The sequence below is a fragment of the Corylus avellana genome, chromosome ca5 (genome assembly GCF_901000735.1).
Source record: "Corylus avellana chromosome ca5, CavTom2PMs-1.0".
NCBI lineage: Eukaryota > Viridiplantae > Streptophyta > Magnoliopsida > Fagales > Betulaceae > Corylus > Corylus avellana.
Window position 1 is genome coordinate 29,674,721 of NC_081545.1, and position 14,493 is coordinate 29,689,213.

General features: G+C 36.5%; 2 protein-coding genes across 11 annotated transcripts; one reads left to right on the plus strand and one right to left on the minus strand.

Annotated features, from left to right (window-relative positions):
- Positions 1 to 737: 737 nt before the first annotated feature.
- On the plus strand, positions 738 to 4,052 carry LOC132181454 (eukaryotic translation initiation factor 5-like). Its single transcript, XM_059594685.1, has 2 exons — positions 738 to 894; positions 2,092 to 4,052. Exon 2 carries the CDS (start codon positions 2,463 to 2,465, stop codon positions 3,777 to 3,779), a length of 1,317 nt encoding a protein of 438 aa, XP_059450668.1. The 5' UTR covers positions 738 to 894; positions 2,092 to 2,462; the 3' UTR covers positions 3,780 to 4,052.
- Positions 4,053 to 5,051: 999 nt separating this feature from the next.
- LOC132181295 (uncharacterized) lies at positions 5,052 to 13,089 on the minus strand. 10 transcript variants are annotated; one of them, XM_059594447.1, is made up of 10 exons: positions 12,208 to 12,531; positions 12,063 to 12,102; positions 11,518 to 11,611; positions 11,159 to 11,399; positions 9,849 to 9,920; positions 9,651 to 9,718; positions 9,348 to 9,534; positions 8,447 to 8,527; positions 8,260 to 8,349; positions 5,053 to 5,677 (listed from the first exon to the last, which is right to left on the minus strand). In XM_059594447.1, exons 3-10 carry the CDS (start codon positions 11,532 to 11,534, stop codon positions 5,597 to 5,599), a joined length of 837 nt encoding a protein of 278 aa, XP_059450430.1. In that variant the 5' UTR covers positions 11,535 to 11,611; positions 12,063 to 12,102; positions 12,208 to 12,531; the 3' UTR covers positions 5,053 to 5,596. The 10 variants fall into 10 exon arrangements, with proteins under 10 accessions (XP_059450426.1, XP_059450430.1, XP_059450431.1 ...); XM_059594452.1 differs by having other exon boundaries at positions 5,054 to 5,677; positions 11,583 to 11,611; positions 12,208 to 12,530; XM_059594443.1 differs by lacking the exon at positions 12,208 to 12,531 and having other exon boundaries at positions 5,052 to 5,677; positions 11,587 to 11,611; positions 12,063 to 12,139.
- Between the last annotated feature and the right edge of the window lie 1,404 nt (positions 13,090 to 14,493).

The window sequence follows — 14,493 nt, forward strand, 5'->3', positions numbered from 1 at the left end:
GTCACGCTTTAAGAATCCTGAGGCTTGAGGTGTCTAAGCAGCTTAAGGTGCGGGGTTGAAGTGCGTAAGCACCTTAGGTCTTGAGATCCCCTTTCACATTTTCTATTTGAATTATGTAAAATTTGGGCATAGAATTCTAGAAATTTCCAATCTTTGTTGCTAAGAAAAAATAAGATAGCAAATGTTGAACTAATCCCCCTGGTTACTAAGGAAAAACAAAATAGAAAAATATTGTACTAGAAAATCCCCCTTGTTTCTAAGGAAAAATAAGATAAAAAATGTTTAACTTGAATAAGGTGAAAGGCCGCTTTTTTTTTTTTTTTTTACATGTTCATATAAAAGGAGTATGAGGATTCGAACTAGTGATCTCCACTTCATAAGACGTGATCCCCAACCGATTGAGATATTCATTGAAGACAATAAGGTGCATGCCCTTAAGGCACATCGATATTCAAGAGGTTTTTTTTGTTTTTTTTTGTTTTTTTTCTTTTTTTACAATGTGCAATTTGGAAAAATAATACAATTGAATTAGGAAAGTAATATCTGCTTGATCTTATCATAACCGATAATATGTAATTCCAGAATCAGAAAAATATTATAGAATCAGACATCAATATCAACGGTTCCTGATCAAGAACACAGGCCGACTTACCAACAAAAACGACGTCACTTAATCCAGTACCACCAAGTCGGTAAATATCACTTGCACCAGCTGACGATTGCTCCTCTAGCTTCCAACCCTATATAACAAATCGCTTGGTGACCCTTCATCACTCGCCCCTCTCTCTTCCGCCATTGAATCACCTAAACCCTAGTATTTCGCAACCCTGCCCCTCTCTCCTTGGAGCTCGCTTTCTCTCTCTAGTTTTGGATCTTGATTTCGATCAATTGCAGGTGCGGGCAGTAGGGTTTCCTCGATTTGTTAGTTTCTTTGTACGATATTCGTCGATGATTTTTTTTTTCTCTTTGAAATTATTGTATTGGATAATTTCTGGATCTTATGCTATCTCAACTTAATCCCGTTAGATCCCCTAACAATGTAAAACCAAATAACTGTCTGATTTAGCTGATCGGTCAGAATTTTTTCTTTTCGTTCTATGAAATGGTATTTTTTTTTTATTGAAATTTTCTGGTATGGATGTTCGTATTCGTGGAATTGTTATTATCTTTATTTAATCTGAAACCGGTTGGGGAAAATCGTTTTTTTGTTCTTTTTCTCTGGTCATTGTTACTGCCAAGTCGTCTTTACTATCTTCGGTGCTAAAGTAAGAACTTGTTTTCTGAGGAGTTAATTTTATGTAGTTTTTGTTTAGAGAGAGTATTTGACAGCTGTCCACGTTGGTTGATTCTCTAATTTGATATGGAGTAGTTTAAAAAATTTCGGGTGTGTTCTGGCATAGACGATTTAGAACGATTTATTGGGTTGTATGAGATAATGCGAAGAAAAAGAAGAATGACAAGCTTGGTTATGATTCTATTTTATTTCATTTTGATCTCTGTTTCTTTAGCCATTTTAATTTGTTTTGATGGGTAACATGAGGCTTCGTTATGTGCTTTAATCATGCGCATAGAAGGTTAATGTAGTATTATGCTTGTGTGGGCTATGGTAGATAGGGATATCGTGCTTTAATATCTAATAACGCATGTCTTTGCTCTATTAAGAAATGTTGCCATCATCCTTTGCAGTAAAAGTTTCTTGTAAGGGAAAATCTGCAATATATTTTTGTTTGAAGCGTTAAATTGTTTATGTTATGGTCCCCAAAGTTGCTCATAGTAATTCACCTAGTTATTTTGTTTTAGTATTTTCTTAATTGTTATGTTGACTTAGTTTTGACTTTTAATTGGAAGAAAGTAATCTGTATTTAATATTAGAAACCTTGTGTTATGATTTTGTGCTTCTTTGGTCTCTGTCTTGATGACTATTGCTGCTATTGATACTTATTTATTTTAGTAGTAATCTGAATGCTTCTTTATCTGCCCTATTGGAATCATAACTTCCGTACTTTTGGTATTTGGAAAATTTTCTTTTGTATTTGCAATGTTAACAACTATCATTTGTATTTTTCCTAATTCTGGACATTGCTGATGCAGGAAGCTTGCTGGTTTATCTGCTATTAGCAGATTCTCAAAGTGAAGGTGTCAAGATTGAAGTTTCTTTTATGTCCGAACAGGCCGCCTTCTATTTGGGATTGATTGGGTTGCTAGGAGAGTACTGCCCTTCGTCAAGAAAAAAGAACAGATCCATATTTCAAAGGATTGACTGTATGCATCTCGGGCCATTTCTGGAATATCCTGAGTTTGGTGGTTGCAATTGGAAGCAACCTTTTCTTACTGCCGAAGATCAATCTTCTCTTGTTCAGAAAACCTTAGAAGACAATTTTGCTGCACCCTACACTTCAAATCTCATCATTTTCTCCCTGTGACATCCAGTATACTTGCTCTACAATTTCTGCATTGCTAAGATGGCTTTACAGAACATTGGTGGAAATAGTGATGATGCCTTCTACAGGTATAAGATGCCCAGAATGGTTACCAAAATTGAGGGCAGAGGAAATGGCATCAAGACAAATGTAGTCAACATGGTCGATATCGCAAAGGCTTTGGCAAGACCAGCTGCTTACACTACAAAGTACTTTGGTTGCGAGCTTGGAGCCCAATCTAAGTTTGATGAGAAAACCGGGACTTCACTTGTTAATGGGGCCCATGAGACTGCTAAACTTGCTGGCCTTCTTGAGAACTTCATTAAGAAATATGTCCAGTGTTATGGTTGTGGAAACCCTGAGACTGAGATTCTGATTACCAAAACTCAGATGCTCCAACTGAAATGCGCAGCTTGTGGTTTTGTGTCAGATGTGGATATGAGGGACAAACTCACTACTTTCATTCTGAAGAACCCACCTGAACCAAAGAAGGGATCCAAGGAAAAGAAGGCGATGAGGAGGGCTGAGAAGGAGCGACTCAAGGAAGGTGAGGCTGCTGATGAGGAGCAGAAGAAACATAAGAAAGAGGCCAAGAAGAAGGGAACTACTACTACCTCTTCTAAGGATGGCACGACAAAAGCAAGCTCTTCAAAGAAGAAAGCAAGTGGCTCTGATGAGGATCGCACATCACCTACTCACAGTCAGGTTGATGAGAAGGAAGAAGATGATGAAGATGAGGACGATGATGTTCAGTGGCAAACAGATACATCAGCGGAGGCGGCTAGGCAACGCATACAAGAGCAACTGAGTGCAGCGACAGCTGATATGGTCATGCTCTCTACAGAAGAGCCAGAGAAGAAGAAAGCACCAAATAAACCAAGTGAAAATGGAAATTTGGTCGCTCGTAAGACACTGACTGATGAGGTGAAAGAAAATATGAAGAAAGGCATCTCAGCAAAGCAATTGCAGTCTGTTCTGGAGTCACTTTCTGAGTCTGCACAAGAAAAGATGAATGCTTTGTATGAGGGACTATTTGATGGCATTCAGAAAGGGTTTGCAAAGGAGGTGGTCAAGAAGAAGAGCTACCTTGCTGCTGCTATTGCTCAGGATGAGGGGTCGCAGTTGCTCTTGCTTCATGCGATTGAGGAGTTTTGTGGGAAGTCAAACACAAATGCAATGAAGGAAATTGCTCTGGTTTTGAAAGCACTCTACGATGCTGATATCTTGGAGGAAGAGTTCATTGTCGAGTGGTATCAAGGAGGACTGAAGGGAGGCAACAAGGACTCTCAGATATGGAAGAATGCTCGACCTTTCATTGATTGGCTCCAGAGTGCTGAGTCGGAATCTGAAGAGGATTGATGTGTTCTAATTTCACTTGAGTGTAACCCTTTTGCTTGCAGATGTCTACTTGTGCGTCTGGTATTGGGAATAAATGGTTTGTTGTATTGTCTTTGTCTTGTCGTAGCTATTCATCTAGTAGTTGTGGATTACAAATTACTGTCTTTGATGATGTCTTCCATGTACTTGCTTGTTTCTTTGTAATTGTCTGGTTCGATGTCAAGACATTAAGTGAAGTTTGTTGGTGTAAAACTTATTTCTCTTTGAAAGTACGTCTTATCCTTTCGTTATCAACTTATTTATTTTTATTTTTTTCTTAATGTTTCCGAGTTCCGAATCTGCAATTAGCATGATTGAGCTTGTCTTCGGGAGTAGTATTATGCTTGTAAAAGATTCTTGAGACATGGGTTTTCACTACAGTTCCGAGTTTTTATGTTTAATGACTGCTAGGTCTCAGAATTATCGAGGAAGTCTGTGGCTCCTGGAAAATGGGGATGGGCAATGGTTAATCTACAGCCTAGGAACTTAGGGCATAACCTTACTGATATGGTCTAGTACATGCATATTTGGGAATGGATTTGACAAATGGGCTTTCATGCGCATCTCTTGACCAACCAGTAAATGGAAACATTTATTTTTTACTTCTTTGAAAAATCCTAGTCTCGATATTTTCTTGATCATCTCTTCATATCCTTATGTGTATTTGCCTCTTTGAAATTTGAACTATAAGATTTGTGGTCGACATTAATGAACATAAGAAGAAAGTTTTTATGAGTAAATACTATTTTATCCGTATGTCACATTTTTATTATATAACTATCTCACAATGTTATTGTAGTAGTATGCCACATTTTTATTATATAACTATCTCAAAATGTTATTGTAGTAGTCCAAACTAACCCTTGATTTTCTCTATGTTAGTTAAGATTGACACATAACATTATTGAATAGTTGTGGAATAAAAGAGTAATACTACACGCGCTCTAGTTTCTCTACACTCAATTTTTTCACTTTCATATATGGCTTTTAAATGAGTGTGTAGCATTACTTGGGAATAAAAATGTGATTTCAGACATACTTTTTTTTTATTGGTCTGCATTGTTTTCCTCCTTACGTTGAAAGAGAGGCTACATTGGCACATGATTTAAGTACAGAAACCTTAATTTCATAATGTCAATGCCTGTTTTCCAATGTAGTGATAGCAGCTAGACAAAGCAACAGCCATTGCATGATTAGCCAAATATTGGGTAATTTCACTTTCGTAGAAAAATTAGCCAAGGATCCGTATAAGACAAATCAAGATATGTCCTGGAAATTAGAAAGAAAAAAAAAGAAGAAAGATATGTCCTGGAGAGAGAGAGAGAGAGGAACCGCCAAAAGTCTTGAATAGAAGAGGGGAGAGGGGAGGGATGGGATTGTGCATTTGTGTCAAGTTGTTTGCTAGCCCTCCCACATTACTCGTATTAGCTATTAATTTGTTTAATATTCACCTTTAATTTTGGCCTCCCATTCTTTTAAGTAGCGCATTCATATATATATACAGCTAACGACCCCTTTAGGTATTATACTCTACACATTGCTCTCATATACCATAGTTGATGCACTTCGCTAATAATTTCTTTCTGATTTAATCTAGAATCTAAGGATGCCTCTCCTATATCAGGCAAGAGTGGTAATATTGAACCAAGCACTATGAGCATCTTCCCCTACAGTTTGCTTCAACCTGGCTTATAAAACTGAACATATGGAATGTAGATTTCCTTCTTGTTGCAGCCCTCGGTGCGACTTTCTTTTTACATGTACTTTTGGATTTCTTCAAGCAAGATAGGTAGCTGCAACTACAGAACATGAATAAAACGTGATTGATGCTGTGGCAAGTCGTTTGCCTCATCTGATATGGCAAGGGAGAGATGAGGGTCCTAGTACATAAGAGAAATAAAACAGAATTAATCAGAATGTCAGTTTCGATAGGCAATAATCAACAATCTGCTAGATAACTTTATCTCAAGAGCATATAGAGTGCTAATAAAAACCTTGATAACAATATTTCCATTGAATCCTTATTGGTCACTTGTTCAATTACTACTGATCAACACATTGTCCAATTCTATGATAGGTTGAACAATTTAGTTTGACAACCCAAATTGGATGGCCTTTCTTTTGACCCAATTGGTGAGGTAGAGCTAATTAGTTGGAGAAGGGCATTTGAAGAAGATGCAATCTTTGAGGTGGTGAAAGCTTTGAATAGTGATAAGTTCCCAAGCGATAATCTATGACTTTCTTCAAAGCTTGTTGTGAAGTTTAAAAGAAGATATAATGAATGTTTTCCATGATTTTCATGCTAGAGGCAAGTTTGAAAGAAGTCTTAATGCAACCTTCATAGCTCTCATGCTGAAAAAAATAGGGGCTACTGATATAAAGGATTTTTGACCTATTAGCATGGTGGGTGGAGTTTATACAATTGTTGTCAAAGTTTTTGCCAACAGGTTGAAGATGGTTTTGGAGAGAATTATCTCAAACAATCATAATGCATCTATAACAGGTAGACAAATTCTAGAGTATGTTCTTATTGCTAATGAATGTCTCGATAGTAGGATGAGATATGAGGGTGCTATGCAAATTGGATATCAAAAACCTTATGATCATGTTAACTAGAATTTGTTGCTGCATTTGTTAAGGAAGTGTGGTTTTGGGGAGAGATGGTGCAACTGGAAAGCTCATTGTATTTTTTCGGTGTGCTTTTTTTGTGTTGGTGAATAGCTCTTTGTCTTGATTTTTTAATAGTTCTCTTGGTTGAGACAGAGATCCTTTCTCTCCTTTGTTGTTTGTCATAGTTAGTAAGATGATTACCCCACTATAATGAACAGGGGTTTCTTATTTAGATTTTTCGTGTGGTCTAGGAATGGTGTGGGGCTTAACATTTCCCATATTCTATTTGAATATGATATTTTGATATTCTACGTGGCCAATCTGGATTACTTTTGTCTTTTGCGTTGCTTATTTTTATGTTTTGAGGCAGTTCTAGGCTTAAGGATAAATTTGGCTAAATCACAACGGGTCCCTATTGGTAATGTTAATGATGTCGAAGATCTGACACACAACCTGAGTTGCAGAAATTTACTGAAATTTACTCCTTTTTAATCAAGTTCTCTTGGGGAAGTGGCTATGCTTTAGAGAGTAAGGCTCTATGGAGAGTGAAGTTCTAATGAGGTAAGTGGGTTGTATGAGGCTGGTCTTTGGAAAAATACTAGGAGGGGTTGTGGGGTGTTATCTAGATTCACTAGTTTTGCGGTGGGGAATGGTTACAAGATTAGATTTTGGCATGATGCAGAGTGAAGTCCTAATGAGGTAAGTGGGTTGTATGAGGCTGGTCTTTGGAAAAATACTAGGAGGGGTTGTGGGGTGTTATCTAGATTCACTAGTTTTGCAGTGGGGAATGGTTACAAGATTAGATTTTGGCATGATGCATGGTGTGGGGGCCAGGCCCTTAAGGTGGTGTACCCGGAGTTATTCGAAATAGCTCACCTTAAGGACGCCTCTGTTTCTGATCACTTACAGCTTTTTGATGATTCTCATCACTGGAATGCTAGTTTTTTCAGAGCAGCACATGAGTAGGAGGTGGATTCCTTCTCCTCGTTCTTCAATTTGTTGTATTCTATTATGATGAGACGGGGTGTGGAATACAACCTTGTTTGGATCCCTTCCAAGAGAGGGTTATTTGAGACCAAATCTTTCTATTTTACTCTTAGCTCCCATAATAGTGCTCCCTCCCCTAGTGGAGTATATGGTGAAGTAAGGTTCCTTTGATAGTGACTCTCTTTGCTTGGTTGGAGGTTGCTAGGTTCTTATGAAATTCTATCTTCGGTCTTTGTGGGTTAGAGTGGATTATGCCTCGACAGGTGGTGGATCTCGATCTATACAAGTTGGAGATGGCATTTTGGGAGTTTTTAGAGTGCAGTGGTGTGGAAGATAATTCTGCCACAATGTGGTGCATCTTGAGAGAAAGAAACACTGGAAGTTCTAAAAATTGTGAGAGGACAATGGTGGAACTAAATGCATTCTTCTTCAAAGCTCTTTACCAATGGACAACTGCCCATAATTGTTTACTTATTTCTAATCTTCTTGACTTTCTTGATCTCTTGTCTTCTTTTGATTATGTGTTTTTCTTATATATTTTCTGTATATTTGGATAGCGCCCTTTCGCTCTTTATAAAATTTTGATTACTTATAAAAGAATAATCTTTTAAAGTCAAAGAGTATGATTTTGTAACATAAAAGCATTGATTTTTTTTTTTTTAAAAAAAAAAAATCCACACAAATCTTTGTTGATGTAGGACTCGAGGCTTTGTGAGGTTTAAAAAACATGGACGGCAAACTTTGGTGCTTCATCAAAGTGGAAGATGTCCCCACAAAGAAAGACATGATTAAAATGGTGAATGTGAATTTGTGCAGCTTACTTATCCATGCAGGTGTATCTAGGAAAAATAGATACATTTCTAACCTGAGGGTGTCGGCGACGCTGGATAGCAGTGAATGCTCTAACCATGATATAGATTGGCAAAAGAATCCCAATGGTCCTCAACATCAGTAACTGCAATACCAAGAAATTTTTTATTTGACATTTATTTATGTCAATAAAACCATCAAATCTTCTTTCAATAAACTAACAGAATCTTAGCCAGCCATACCGTGAACAATGTCAATGAATACTCCCCAGCTCCACTGATTATGATTGGTAAAGTATGACGTAAAACCAGAAGAACCATAAACTACAATAAAAGATAAATAGAACAATCTGATTGTAGGAGTGGTACAACTGGTAAGTAAGCCTTAACCAATTTTGTGAATAACCAAAAAAATAAAAATAACAAAGAGTTTCAAAAGAACATGAAGGATATTCAATCAAAACCTTTCTGTGTTAACATCTGACAACAATCAAACATTACATGGCCAATTATTAGGACTCAGGGGGCACTTATTCCTTTTGAAGGGTAAAGTGGAAATCATAATTTGATAACATATAAGAAGTACCAAACAGGACCTGTAATTAGAATTTACTTAAATGAAAATTATTGAACTTATAAATAAATTACATTAGTGTGGAATTGAAAGTTTGTGGCATCATATCTCTTATCCACTAGCTCAGACAATAAGGCTGCGGGCATGAGCAACTGGGTTTGTAGGGCCCAAAAGGGTAACGTATCATGTCACCTTAAAGTGGTAACCATCTGTCCTGTCTATCTCAATCACCATTATTATTATCTTTGTTGTTAGTGTTGTATAATTCACAAGGCTGTCGATCTGATAAGAAGTATTTGCTGGAAGAACTTTTTCCTGGAATATAATAAATTCTACACACAAGGAGGCTGAAGAGACATGACTAACTTTCTTCAAGCTTCATAACTTTATATTCATTTAGAATAAAGCCTAAGAAAAAAATAAAACCGAGATGTACTCTAGGGCAATTTTTTCAGAACTAAGTGAGGCAACCAATTGTGCAAGGGTTTCCTATGTTTCACAGCTAACTGAGAAAAAAAACAAGTAAACAACTACCAGGAGGCAAAATTCTGTATATATATTTTAAGTCACCTGCATGGCTGCACAGGAGAGAGAGAGAGAGATTACAATTATAGCAACTACACGGCAGCATATCAGGCTTCTCGAAGTGGGAGTTGAATACTCTTCAAAGTCGGTGTCTAGAAATTCACGACCAGTAGCAATCACCGGTATAAACTGAGGGTTATGCAGGTCCCTTCTGGAAATCTCCCAATTTCCGCTGAGATGATAACCACAAAAAGATCATATTGTCATTTCTCAATGAGTTAAGCAAAATCCAAGTTCCATTGCCCTACACAAATTTGAAAATTTTATGTGCACGCAGGTGAACAATACCTGAAGTTCATTGGAATACCACCATAGTGAAACAGAGGAGGAGGTGCTGTATAATCCGGCTTAAATTGCTGCAGTTCCAGAGAAGTTCAATCAGAAAAGAGCCAGGGACCATTTCCTCGAATTTGATATGCTTAACATAACATAGTTACTAGATTTATAATCAGAAACAAGCTTAAAAAACAATGGCAAATGGCAGACCTGAAGGCAAATCTCACAGCTAGTGTCACCCTTCTCATTGCACCACCTTTGAACACACTTGCGGTGAGCGAACTGCAACATTTTTAAAAAACAATCTAGTCATTGTTAGGAGCCATCTTAAACCAGCAGGAACACTAAATGCCAGAAAAAGAAGGGAGAGTAAGGACAATATAGCAATCAGTATCACCCTCCAAGATCAACACCAAAGATAAATTCATGTGACTATTCATAGCATAGTCCAGGCTAATACTCCACATTACTATAAGTCCAAATTAAAGGTGTACTTGCTTGTTGATGCTCATACTATAAGACATACTAATGCTCGAAACCTAATTAAAAAGATTGGTTTTTGTATTTACCATAGTTCAGCCGGCAAATTTGCTGACAACCACAAGACCAGCTGGCTACCCATTTTTATTGGAAATATAGGTTCATTCTTAGAAAAGCAGGCACTGTCTGCTTCTAAGGAGATGCAGAAATGGGGATTTCCTTTTAAGAAAATGCGAGAAACATATTCCATGATACAGTGGCAACCAAAAGAGAAAAATCCATAAAATGGCTTACCCTATAGAAGCTTCTTACATGCATATCCAAAAGTATATACACAAACTTGTACAAAGAAACCAAAATTTTTAAACTTCAATTAGAACACTTTAGATGTTGATAAAGCACACAAAATGTTTGTATGACAGACAAAATATAATGAAGGAAATCTTCGAATAGACGCAGACCTGAACTTTGCCATGGCTTAAATGTAATATACAATAATACAAACATGAAACAAGCTACAAGGAATCATGCAGTATAAAAGGAATTTCAAATAACCTTCACATTTTCCACACATAGGTATCCAATAATTTGGTCTAGCTTCCAGTTTCTATGTCTCAAAGACTAGTAAAGACACCACCCAAGTCTTTGAACTCACAGAAAAAGCACCTACTCATTACACCATACGTTTAGAAGTTTCAATACAGGGATACATGAAGCTGGGGATCAGTGCGTAATTTGGAGGCTGATATTAGGAATTAACTAAAAAGAAATAAAAGTATAAAATGATTTTAACAGGTGAAATCAATTTATAAATAAGCATTCTTGTCATCATGCACCAAGTCCAAAATTCACAGCAATATATGGAAAACAATGTGACTTTATTACACTAAATGGGACCCTTCAGGTTTTTATTGTCTGATAATTTTTCTTCAAATGACCAAAAGTATCATAAAGAGCCTTATAAGCCCAACCGACATAAATTTATCCAGTCTCAAATTTCCAAGTAAAGGAGCAGTTGCCAAAGCAAACTACCAACTGACCTTCAAGCTGCCACAGCAAGAGCAGGGCGTCTCCATGCTTGACTCTTCATCCTCATCGTGGCAAATCCTACACTCTACAAATTTACTTGGAGTATTGATATCCATCCTATGGGAAGAACTCAAATAATCTTTGATTGCTGAGGGCGTGGCTTGCTGTAAGTGGTTTTTGCTCTCAATAGCAGCTTCAAGAGTAGATTCAGTGAGTAATCGATCCACCAGCAACACAAAATGATCCCCCATCCTTCAAATCACCAAAGAAAATTGATTTCAAAAAATAAAAACGAAATATAAGTTAATATCCAAGCCAACCCTGCATGCAGTCTCTTTCTGCTTTACCAAAGATTAACGAAATTTAGTACCGTAAGTCCCACTGCATTCCAGTATGGAATTAACAAGGAAACCAGCGAAACAATTGTGAAAATACCTACACTAGAGTGAGAACATGACATGAATCTGCAAGAAATAAAGCCCTTATCGTCAAATAAAAAGAAAAAGTTCTCAACTGAGGAAAAATTATCCATCAAAGGCGAACATAATAAACCGGTTGATTTCTCTAGGTGCTGGAAGAAATGCAGGAGAAAACGAGAGAGGAAAAGAAAAAAAAAACGTAAATCCTACATTTTCCATTATTTGGCACTAGACAGGTCATTCATGTATTATTTCTATGTTTTAGAACTGAAATAACATAGAAGCATAAGGAGTTCAATATTTTCTTTTCATTTCCTGGATTTTTCTCAACAACCAAGTGAAAGATGAAAAAAAAAAAAAAGGAACCAGTGATTCGTAAAAAAAAAAACAAGTATATATAATAATACTGAGAACCCAAGTAATATTGGCAGAAGATAATATAACCAACACAAGTAGAAAGTATTTAGTACAGAAGATCAATTAGAAGAAACCCAACCAAGGAGTTGTTGGCACACGTCAAAAGAGCGATATTGAAGCTGCATCAAAATCAATAGGACCATTGAGCAAAAAGGATAAAACAAGGGATATAAAGCTGAAACAACAACAAAATACAGGGAATAAAAGATTAAAAGGAGAGGTACCTTTTAATCTGAAATGGACAGCTCCTTGGAAGCTAAAAACAAAAAGAAAAAGAAATGCCCAGGAAGCAAAAGCGACAAAGATTTCAAGAAAACAACGAGGGAAAGATGAAAATGAGAGCAAACCCAACTAAGAAATGCATCTTCAAAGAAGTTACACAGATAGTGGACCACATTGAAATGTGGAAAACCCAGAAAGAAAATGTAAAATAAAAGCAACCCAGTATTTTACTTAAGGAGGAAAAAAAAAAGAAAAGGACCAAGGTGGCAGCAAAACCCAGATCAGGCACAAAACTCCACGGATATCAAAATGCAGACATAGAGGGAGGAGGGAGAGAGCCAGAGTGTAAAAGGTGTCACCTTGATGAATAAAGGAACAAACTTTAAACAAAAGCTACCATATGATTGGCATACGAGAAATATTAAATGAGGGAGAGAAATGTGAGAATTTAGAAAGACTTATAGAAAGAGACTTACAAGAATGGGAATGGGATCTTCTGAGTTCTGCGAGAGAAGAAAGCAGCAAACTTTTCCCTCCTCCTATTTGCTTACACGAAGCAAGAGATTGAGTGTCCTCCTTTATAACAATAACAACAATCACAAACAATCCTCACCAATGCACCAAAGAAAACCCAATACTTAAATAACAAACACTCTTTCTCTCGTTTGTGTGGGGAAAGTGGGACGAAGAGGAAAAGGTGAGAGAGAGATTCTAACGGAAAAAAGCCAAAAACCCATCAGCACCACGACCTCCACGATTCCTCTTACTGCTACCGCTTTTCACGTTCCCAATTTCTCGCTGTCGTATCGCAAATTCTCGTGATTTTGGCTCTTTGTGTCAAAGCATCTCGTTTTTGTTTGTTTTTAGTATCTGAGCAGTGAGTGCGGGTGTGAACAGGAATGGGATGGGGAGCAGCAGCTGCAGGGCTTAAGATATCAGTGTACTACTGTATATGAGTGCATTAATATAAATCTAGACCCACCTTGACATTGCCCTCTCCTAAAATTTGCTCCATTTCTTTGGAAATCAATATAAACGAGTAAAAATACTTTAAAAAACTTACCCATTTTTTCTCAATGATTCATGCTTCCACATAAATGTATCAGATTTTTTTTTGGCTTATATTGTTAAGGTCATGACGAGGGACAGAGCCATGAATGAGAGAAATGTGTTACAAAATTTATATCGTCTGCTATTTCATTATTCATATATGATTACGGCCAAGACCTTCGTACATCATGCGCAAGGCACTCCAACACCCTCGGTCTCAACTAAGCAACTAATAATCACACACTTTGCCATGAATATTAGACAACAAGCCTCACCCATTAAATAAAAAAAAGATATACCCAATAACACACATTCTCTTCTCTCTCACGTTCTCTATTCAATTTATTGAGTAGCTTTTTTTTTTTATATTTTGCATGTGACTCATCGTGAGTCCGGAGGTTGCCGTAAAACAATTTCCTTGCTTTTAGAAGTTGGAGCTATCAAATAACAATGAAGGGGAAAAGGAATAGTAGGAGGCAGTCACGTCTGGTTAAATAACTGAAATGTCCTTTCAATACCATTTATGCATTCTTCTGTGCTCAACAACTGGTACGTTTTTGGCCGAGGGACGTAAAGGGGAAAAGTTCTTGGTAGGAATGTCATAAATTAATCACACGTGAATGCCCAGTTTCAATCAATTAATCACACATAAAAGTTCAGGGCCAATTATGAACTGTCACTTATTTTAATGCTATTTTTAAAGTTTAAAAATTTTCAATTAAAGGTATTTCACTTTTAATTATCTAATTTCGTTAATTTTTTGCCAAAAACTTTAAAATGCCCATATATTTTTTTTATAAAAAAAAGTTTGCAAAGATTTTTTTTTATAAAAAAATAAATAAATAAACGCCTAGATCTTTACATTAGTTTTAATAAAAAAGTTAGTATTTTGAGAATTTTGACAAGATTTAACGAAAAATTTCAACTGAAGTGGGTAATTGATTCGATACTATTAATTGAGAGTTTTTAAACTTCGAATATACTTTCAAAATGCATGGAAGTTCATAAGGATTTTTTTGAAAATTTCCCTAAAATTTAGCGTTCAAATAATTTTTTAAAATAAATTTTAAATTATCGACCATTTATTCGGACAAATGGGGCTAACATAAAACTTGTCACAAAAGTTACCCACAACAACTAAGTATAGCAAAAAAAAAAAAAATTAGGAATTAAGATACTAGGGATTGGTTTTATTTCTTGTAGCTTTCATCAGGTCAAAATCACATTTGGTCATGGAG

Bases quoted from the DNA above. Each gene is read 5' to 3' on its own strand.
- LOC132181454 (XM_059594685.1), top strand. From the start codon at position 2,463: ATGGCTTTACAGAACATTGGTGGAAATAGTGATGATGCCTTCTACAGG.
- LOC132181295 (XM_059594443.1), bottom strand. From the start codon at position 12,126: ATGGTCCTATTGATTTTGATGCAGCTTCAATATCGCTCTTTTGACGTG. The intron at 11,400-11,586 runs GTAGGTATTTTC...GGTGATTTGAAG, and splicing joins TGTCATGTTCTCACTCTAGT to GATGGGGGATCATTTTGTGT. The intron at 8,350-8,446 runs GTATGGCTGGCT...TTGGTATTGCAG, and splicing joins ATTCATTGACATTGTTCACG to TTACTGATGTTGAGGACCAT.